Source organism: Jatropha curcas, chromosome 3, assembly GCF_041381405.1.
Source record: "Jatropha curcas cultivar XTBG-Jc1 chromosome 3, XTBG_Jcur_1.0, whole genome shotgun sequence".
In the NCBI taxonomy this organism is placed as follows: Eukaryota; Viridiplantae; Streptophyta; class Magnoliopsida; order Malpighiales; family Euphorbiaceae; genus Jatropha; species Jatropha curcas.
The window spans coordinates 24265957-24275799 of record NC_143153.1 but is presented as its reverse complement, the minus strand read 5'-3'; the positions used below and the strand labels follow the sequence as shown (position 1 = coordinate 24275799).

Below are 9843 nucleotides of genomic sequence, written 5' to 3'. Positions count from 1 at the left end.
CGGGTATTTTTTGATTCTGTTTCTTACAGTAGTTCTAGCAGCAACACACGTAGGAGAGGTAAAGGCAAATCTGTTTCATTCGATAACATTGATGATGCTTTATCTTCGTTTAGTTTGATGCTTCATAGGAATCCCTCACCACCCATTTGAGAATTTAATCAATTATTTTCTGCACTTCTAACATTATGAGACTGTCATTTCTTTGTATAAAGAGATAGAAGTTTTTGGAATTTCACTTGAAATTTATTCTATTAGTACTTTGATCAATTGCTTTTCCCACCTAGACCGTGTGAATTTTGGGTACTCTCTCGTGGGGAAAATCATCAAACTTGGTTTTCGGCCTACCATTACAACCTTTAATAGCTTGATTAATGGGCTTTTTAGAGAGGATAAATTTGTTGAAGCTGTGGAATTGTTTGATGAGATCGTTGCAAAAGGGTATCAACCTGATATTTATACCTATACTGTGATTGTGAACTGTCTGTGTAAAATTGGGAAAACCAATGTGGCCTTTGGAATGCTGAATAGAATGGTCGAGGAAGGTTGTAAGCCTAATGTGGTGACATATAGTGCTATGATCGATGGCCTTTTAAAGGATGGGTTGGTTATTGAGGCATTCAACCTCTTCTTGAAAATAAAGAGTGAAGGTATCTTGCCTGATGTTGTGACTTACAACTCGTTAATCCATGGTCTGTGCAAGTCAGGCCGATGGAAGAAAGCTGTTATGCTGATTAATGAAATGTCGGAAGTGAACATCACACCAAATTTAATTACCTTCAATGGGTTGATTGATGGACTTTGCAAAGAAGGAATGGTTTCAAAGGCTCGTGATGTGGTCGAATTAATGATGCAGAGAGCAATGAAACCTGATGTTATCACCTATAGTTCATTGATGGATGGATATTGTCTACACAATAAAGTGGATCAAGCTAGAGAAATGTTTGATCTAATGGTAAGCAAGGGTTGTACAACTAATGTTTTTACCTACAATATATTAATTCATTGTTACTGTAAGAGAAAAATGATAGATGAGGCAATGCAGCTTCTCGATGAAATGTCTTGCAAAGGCTTGATTCCTAGCCATGCCACTTATAATTCTCTTATGTGTGGCTTGTGTAAAGCAAAGAGCCCTTGGAATGCACATAAGTTTTTCATGAACTTGTGTGCTAGTGGCCATTCTCCAAATGTGGTGGCTTACTCAGTTTTGATAGATGGCTTCTGTGTAAGTATGGGTGTATAGATATGGCATTGACCCTATTTCATGAAATGCAAACGAACTTATTGAAGCCTAATCATATTGTCTATAATGCCTTAATTGATGGTATGTTCAAAGCTGGAAGGCATAAAAATGCAAAGGAACTATTTTCTAAACTTTCCATAGAAGGATTGCAGCCTAGTATTTACACTTACAATATAATGATAAATGGACTTTGTAAGGAAGGATTAGTAGATGAAGCATTGAGGGTTTTCAGGAAAATGGAAGGAAATGGTTGCATGCCAGATAGTTGCTCTTATAATGTGATTATCCAAGGATATCTCAAAAACAATGATTCGTTCATGGCAACACAACTTACTGACGAAATGGAAGGAAATGGTTGCATGCCAGATAGTTGCTCTTATAATGTGATTATCCAAGGATATCTCAAAAACAATGATTTGTTCATGGCAACACAACTTACTGACGAAATGGTTGGTATGGGCTTCTCTGCAAATGTGACCGAGTATATCAATGAGTGTGAATGAGGACAAGGACATAGTTGTGACCGAGTGTATCAATGGGGTCATGATTGAAATAATCATAGTGATCACAGAAATAAAAATCCTTCTTGCCATTGCAAATATATGGAAGATATATTTTGTTATAAAACTAAATGATGTATTATAAATATATTTTGATATTGACGTATTATTATGGAAAAAATATAGTTTATTATAAAACTAAATGAAGTAATATTATGGGACTGAGTTAGCTGATTGATCACCATCAGTTCATCTGAGGTAGACTGCAGAGTGGAGACAGAAGGAGACTTAGAGGAGGTTACATTTGTCCGTGACTGCAGCTGCTAGACAAGAGAAAGATTTCTGTTTACTTGCATCCCGAGCCTTGAGTGCAACAATCTACATTGTGTATTCATCTTTGTGATAATAGCATTATATCGTAGGAGTTGATTTTTAAACAAAGCTAGAAGTTGCCAGTATAGACTGAGATGATACGGTTTCCCGCAGAGAAATAAAAACAGGCAATTGTGTTCTTTCGGGTTTCCTCATATTTGATATCTGCAAGAGCAGGCTTTAGAGTGGAAGGAGGAATTTGATTGAGAAGCGAAGAATGTCATTCATCATATTTGTCTTGCAAGCCCATCAAAAACTGTCGAAGATGTTTGTTGTTACCTTAATTATTGTAATGCACTATGCAAAAGCTGCATTGTTGTGGGTAAGACTACCTATCCCATAGAATTTCCATGGAGATAATAATCTCGAACTGACTGACCAGATTGTTGTCTAAGAGACTGGAGTTCTTAATCAATATGGTACTAGGAGTTTTGATCAACGACTGTATTTATAGCAGCCAAGAAATCCCAAACTTGCTTTGCTGTCTAAAAATTATCAAAAAGTTGACGATTTTTGGTGAGGTGATGTTAGCAAGCCAACTTATGATCTTGACAGTGTTAGCTTCCCAATCTGGCATACGTGTGATTTAATCAGAAGTTGAGGAAAGAGGTGTAGTAACAGAACCAGTAACATAACCTTAAAGCTGACGGCTCTGCAAAAACCAAAGCATCTGCGAACTCCAAGAGATATAACAGGTGAGTGATACCAAGTTGAATGCAATTAAGATCGTATAGTGCTACCTTAATTATACTATACAAGAGAGTGCCTATTTATAGGCTTTACATAGTTGACCTAAGGATGCTTTATTTTTTTTGAGTATTGGGGAGTAGGTTCGAACTCGGATCTATTGTCGGGTCATATATGTATTTACTATTAGACTATGTTTTAATATGCGATTTAAGATTGCTTTATATAGTTGACCTACTTTAGGAAAGAATAATGGGAAAGAATAATGATATACAATAAATTCGAGGATACTATATTTCAATGACAAAAAAAATAATAATAATTCAATGATAAAAAAGATTTGTGGCGATGACAAAGATTTTGATGGTTTTACGCGGCGAGAGGTTTTGGTTTTCATTTAAAAACTATATTTCAAAAGACTAAATTTGTTTCATAAATTTGAAGGAAAAAAAGTGTAATGGAATGATGGAAATATAGAGAGAAATTGAACGGAAAAGAACGAAAAAAAATTTTAATTCTAACAAATAATAAAAGTATTGTCACTTTTTAATTACAATAATAAAAATATTTTACTGCTATAAAATAATAAATTTTAAAAAATTAACACAAAATTGCAATAACATGTACAAGTTTGGGATAATTAATTCGTTAACCCGGTTTCAATGTGTGCATTATATTAGATTTCCTGTTTAACCAATCATAAAGAAGTCCTTGTCAATTTTAAACCATATTTCCGACAGAGGAGCAAGCATGGCACAAGACTCAGATGCATAAAATTACCCATGTATATTTATATAAATAAATCCTGTGGCACTCTTAATTTTTATTTTGATTAATTGAACACTTCAATTTATATAAAATTTCACGTATTAGACACTTTAACTTGAAAAATTATTTTATTGAATACTTGAACTTATAAAATTAGATCTACTAAACACTTATTGAATAATTGAAAAAAAGTTAAAATTAATGTTCTAAAAGTTATACTAATTACATATCAAATTAATATTTTGTACATAAAAGTCAAAAACACCAAGAAATTTTTATTGTTAGTATAAAGAGGTGCATAATGTTACCAAAATTCACAACTTCAAAGGCATAATAGGTCTCCTCTAAAGTTTAGGGTGCCATAATTTTTTTGAATTTATAAAGTATAAGAGTGAATCTATACATTTCGCCCATGATGTAATGAATGGTAAGTTATATAAGATTATGATCAAATTAACAATGCTTTATGAGAGTGAGTGTTGGATAATAAATGCTCAACATGTTTACAAGATGAATGTTGCGTGGTCAAATACATAAATATGTCTCTGAACTTTTTTAGAAAAACCCTACAGCGTCCTTACCATTTGGATTCAGCAAGGATAGCTAGAGAGAAAGAGAGGAACAAGAGAGACAGAGTGAGAAAGAGAGAAAAAGAATAATGAAATAGATAGAAGAGAGAGAGAGAGATTAGAAAAGAAGATGAAGAAAGAAGAAAAGAAATAGAAGAGAGAGAGAGATTAGAAAAGAAGATGAAGAAAGAAGAAAAGAAATTTTGTAGACACGCTCTTTTAATTGTTCTAAGATTATTATGTGAGGCGTATAAAGTTATCGATTTTTACAATTATAAAGACATAACAGATATTTTTACAACCATAAGGATATAATAGGTCATTCGCAAATTTTAAGGTGTCGTAATGTTTTATTTGAAAAGTTCAATGACATATCTATCTATTTGGCCTTGGCCAATGTCGCGGGAATGCGAATGCTGAGATTAATTTGTGGTCAAACATGATTGAACAAAATTATAAATATCACATTAGTCAAAATGTACAAATAGCAAAAATTGGAGATAAAATGAGAGGACGCTTGAGATAGTAAAATCAAGAAAAATAAGGCATAAAATCAGTTTGGACGGCATGTCGTATCTGAGACACTGCAATACCACATACACAAAAAAAAAAAAAAAAAAAAAAAAAAAAAAAAAAAAAAAAAAAACATTGAAAAACAGGCAAAAACATAAATTGCGCCAAAAAAGAGAAATATATCATTGATGCATGGCTGAAAAGCCAACCTCAATATTTTAAGCAGTTATAGGCAAAGTAGAGAACTTACCTACCAAAAAGCTAATAATAACCCTTCAACATTTACGAACCCCATTCATATCACCTCATATATACAAAAGAAATGGGGTTATAGAGCATTCATCTGTATAACATAAATAACATCTTAAACCATTATGCTGTACATATATATATGCAACTATCAACAAGAGTTCAAAAACCAGCTGGACTGCTGCTTGTAGGCTTTCGCATCGAAGAGGGATTAGCAGACACGTCAGACCTACCAGCTTGACTAAGCAACAAGTCTTTCATCATCTCTTTGTAACCTCGAAGTTCTTCCAGTGCATCAGCTGTCGTCTTTGATGAAACAAGACCTGAAGACACTATACTTGAAGAAGCCTGCTGAGCTGCAGGTGATCCACAATGCTCTTGGAGGCTGCTGCTGCTGAATTTGGAACTGGGTTCTTGTGACAAATTAACTTGTGTGGAGAAATCCTGGCGTAGTGGTGGTGCTTTCTTCAGCATACGTACAAGAGCACCAACAGCAGCATCCTGTGATTTTCTAATTGGAAAGAGCCCTCCTGGCTCAAGTGGATCACATAAATGCCCTTGTTGATCAAATGATTCAGGCCTGCCAGATAAATAGAGCAAATAAGTTTTTGAGGCTGATACATTTGAGCCAAATAATAGAAGTATTTTCACCCATGGTTTTTACTTGCTGTTCCTCTCCATTTTTAGTTCACTGGCCCACAAGATAGTTCTACAGCACCAAATTTGAAGAAAAAACATGTATGCTCCAGCAGAATGTAAAAAGTGAGGCTCAATCAAATATGTGAATATATTAGTAGGTGTGAGCATTCAGTCCGTTCAGTTTAACCGATGCAAATTGTAATGGACTGAAATTCTTTTAGATGCAAACGAAACCGAAACCCAATAGTGTACAGAACTGAAACAAACCAAATTGGTTCAGTACAGTTCTGTTCACTTTTAACTATTTGCAGATTTGAGCTTATTTTTTCGGTTTAATAAAAACTGGACTGAAAAGGAAAAAATTATCCTTTCTGTTAAAATGAAAATAAAACCAGTCATATAAATATCAAATCGAACTGGGTCGGTTTGGTTCATTAGTTCGGTGTTTTCCAAACTGTGCTCTGCCCTATGTATTTGCTTCAATCACACAACAACAACAACAACAACTAAGCCTCAGTCCCAAACTAGTTGAGTGTGGCATATGAATCCTTTGTTATCTTTAGAACAGAAAATTTTGGGTTTTGGCTATATGAATCCAAAACCTTGCATGGTTCATTATTCTTGGTCACACATGTCCACCTGCATACACAAGCACGCATAAGCAATGAAGCATGCACAAATTATGTGGCTAATACAATAGCACAAATTGAAGTTTGCAAATTGCAGTAAAAGAGAAGCAATGACTTTCAATGTCATCCTTCATTGCACTTATGCTGCAACATGCTCTTAATAACACTACCATGTTTTCTGCACAAATTCCATGACAGCTTCACTCATATCACGCGTGCAAGGACTAAATAATCACTTCTACCAGAATAGAGCTAGAAAAGAAAAACCTTTATCCCATTCATCAATGGTTAGCCTCATAAGTGCCCAGTTTGAATGTCCAAATTTGTTTAACATGATAAAATCGTAGCACATGTATGGCAAAGATCAAGCCACAACTCATGCACCAGAAATGTGTATAGGGCTTAGAAAGAATATAGGGATTAAACAAATATTTTTAAGCAACCCCAAGGAAGCTATCCATGCAAAATATCACGGAGATTTTAGTAATCATCCCACAAACCTCAAACCCCAAAGTGCACACCTACGCAACCCTAAAGGTGCACGCAAGTTTGTCTACGTGAATGGCTTAGAAAGGGAGCTTGGCCTACCATGCATATAAAATAGGGCTAGGTATGCCAAAGTTCTAGGCCAAACATGTACACAGAGAATCCACCTGTGATATTTGTGATATGTCAGTTCACAAATTATGAACCAAATAATTAGGCATACCATTTCATACAACTTGGTTAAAATATACAATATTACTTGCTAATACAATTTTGAAGTAAACACAAAAAATTTCGTATGCTTTTGTTATAGTGCTCAAAAAGGCTGGAATTTTGTAATACGTTAATTTGTTAATAAAGCCTCAAGAATCTTGAAGTTGTTGCTAGATCTTCTTCATCTAAGGTGAGAAACACTAATTTGAATTCAAATTTTTTATCTCTTTTCATTGACACTAGAAAGATATGAAGACAAAATTGGATTCAATGGAAGACACATTAAATAAGATGCTTAAGATCATCTCCTATTAGTAGCATCCACTAAAAAATGATGACCAGCCACATCTTGTATCAAAAAGAACACAAGAAGGCTACTCAACATTCTCAAGCTGCAACCTTCACATGATATAGGACAATTTCAATCAGAAAATATAACAAGTGCCGCTGACATGATAACAAGATAGACTTCCTGATTTTTTAGGCATATTAGATTCCATTCTATTTTGTGGTAGGGTCAATTACATAGAATACATAATTTGGGAGTTTTCTTTGCAACGGTTCATGTTATGCTTATATCCTACTCCATTTTGATTTAGAATGTTGATCTTTCTAGTTTTCTTTCAAAGTCTTAATTCTTAGAGACTCAGTTATAATTTGAGTCTCTAAATACTTATTGAGTAATGCCTGTACTTCAGTTACGGCCTTGGACAACAACAACAAAAAAAAAAAAAAAAAAAAAAAAAAAAAAAGCTTCCTTGAGTTGTAAGATGCAACAAATTCTAGGTGTGAATGCTTCTGAGACCTTGGCATGATACCTAAAGAAGCTTAGTTGTGAAGCCTAAACACTTCTAATTTCTGTTCAAGATACTATTTGTTGTAGCTTATATTTCTCCACAAACTCCAGAACTTGTTGTCCCTATGCTATTGTTGCTTTTTGGTACTTTAGGTTAACAAGTGCTGGCTGTTATACCTAGATCTCTACCCATTCTAGCTTTCTGATACCTCAAAAACTAGCCTAAACAAACTGAACCCCAAGAAACCAAAATTCCTTGTTTCCTAAGGCATTGCATTAGAGTAGGTTTGATGGGGTCAGAGTAAATATAAATCGAGGATAATCTCTTGTCTCTGTTGAGAAGTTATTTTAGGATATAAATAGAAGTTAATCAAGCGTGTTTACATCCATTAATCTCCAAATATCTATTTTTCTTAACCCAAATAAGGGGTCAAGGGGCCAGATGTAAGGCTCGTAAATAGTTGGTTTTACACACATTTCCTATTTTTTAAGACTACCAACAAAATAACATTAGTCAAACTCCTTTACCTTCATTAACTTCCTCTTCCAAATTCTCATTCAGTACCCACCACCCCAGGGGTTACTTGCTAAGGGAAAACCATCACTAGGTAGAGTTTTTTTTATCCCTTTTTTCTTATAGAATGGAGGAATGGCTCAATCAGCCAATACAAGACCTAGGATAAGCAGTGCCTCTAGCATCAGAACATGGCAGAGGTAACAAACCCAGAGGTAACAAATCCATTCTAGCTTTCTGATACCTTTGGATTCATGGGTTGTTATTAGCTATAAACACAAAAGCTAGAGATTGGATACTCAAATAACAGGACCTTATTTTTGCTTAACCAAACACCTAATTTCGCAGATGGAGTGCTAATGTATGGCTGCCCTACATCCAATCAAACAGGCCCTATCATTTTCCACTCAAAATTAAATACAAGCAGTTTATAATTTGGTAGCACAAACCATTCAACCAATTACCTGCTCCCTGGATCTGTCATCTCATCCTCCTCCACATCAAATGGACAAGGAAAGTCAGGATCATCATAATCATCCTGAAAAGACCTGCTGGAACTTCTGGAAAATGAAATTTGTGGGGAAATATTGGATGATATCTTTATCCCCGAATACTTTCTAATGTCATCTTTTCCAAGAGAGAACAACTGTACCATACAAAATAATATTAATTTACACCAAAAGAAAAGGCTTTGACATAAAAATTCACTGTAATGAGCATATAATACCTTCTCAACTGATGCTTCAGTCTGAACAAAACCTGTACTTGAATCAATTTTAGGAATACCAGATCTGATACTTTGGAAGGGAGGTGATGGAGGCACATTTGGCTTGTTGGAAAACACAGGGGAACTAGCAAGTTTGCCTACAGGTATGCCAACTGGTGCACTTTCAGAACGCAAAAGAGCCTTGGAAAGGTGACTCCCAGGAATATAGATAGGAGGTGATGGGGATGGGGAAGGTGTAAAGTTAGGGGAAGGACTACACTCATCAAAGCTCATGTTCTTCTTATGAACTGAAGAAGTTTCAGGCGGATGAGGGGGCAAGTTCATTGGCGGGATGCGACAGGAACTGGGATTAGAAATCAATGCATGCGATTCTGAATGAGTGGGAGATGGTGAGAAAGAAATTGAAGGTGGAGATGTTTTATAAAGGTCATAACTCCAACTATGCCGTCTTGAGAAAGGCAAGGATGATGGAGAACCTTTTGACACAGGAAGAGATTCGAACCTTTTCAGTGGGTCTGCCAATGGGCTTCCAACATAATCAGGGATAAACTGTGGGGACATTGGAGTTGATGATTCAGAGCTTACATCCAAGGGTGATGAACGATACATCACTGAGAGGCAAAGCCTACCACAAGAAGTATCCACAGGAGTAAACACAAATCGCTGCATTTCAGCCTCTTCCCTGCGAGTGAAGGGCTCAAAAAAAGAAGAAACCCTATGAGTAAGAGTAAATGTGCCAATCTGTCCAGATGCATTGAGGTCACGGAAAATCCTATACGCAGGTAAAAGCCGGACAGTAACATACAAAGACCTCAACAGCAATATTGATTTCTTATACAACATATGCAAAGTATTGTTTGATCTCCTACTTCCCCAACCATTATCCCTTGACCTCCTACTCTCATATTGAATTATCCATCGCTCTAAAATTTGTTCACCCT

The 9843-nt window shown here is 35.4% G+C and overlaps 2 protein-coding genes across 2 annotated transcripts; one reads left to right on the top strand and one right to left on the bottom strand.

Moving 5' to 3' along the window:
• On the top strand, positions 1-3023 carry LOC105645172 (uncharacterized; the record flags this gene model as incomplete). The annotated part of the gene is given in 3 exon segments (XM_089719038.1): positions 1-179; positions 181-1219; positions 1222-3023. Coding segments are annotated over 3 exon segments (1740 nt in total), but the record flags the coding sequence as incomplete, so codon positions are not given.
• Positions 3024-4808: 1785 nt separating this feature from the next.
• LOC105645145 (Autophagy-related protein 13) lies at positions 4809-9843 on the bottom strand (the record flags this gene model as incomplete). The annotated part of the gene is given in 3 exon segments (XM_012230663.4): positions 4809-5478; positions 8640-8821; positions 8903-9843. Coding segments are annotated over 3 exon segments (1541 nt in total), but the record flags the coding sequence as incomplete, so codon positions are not given.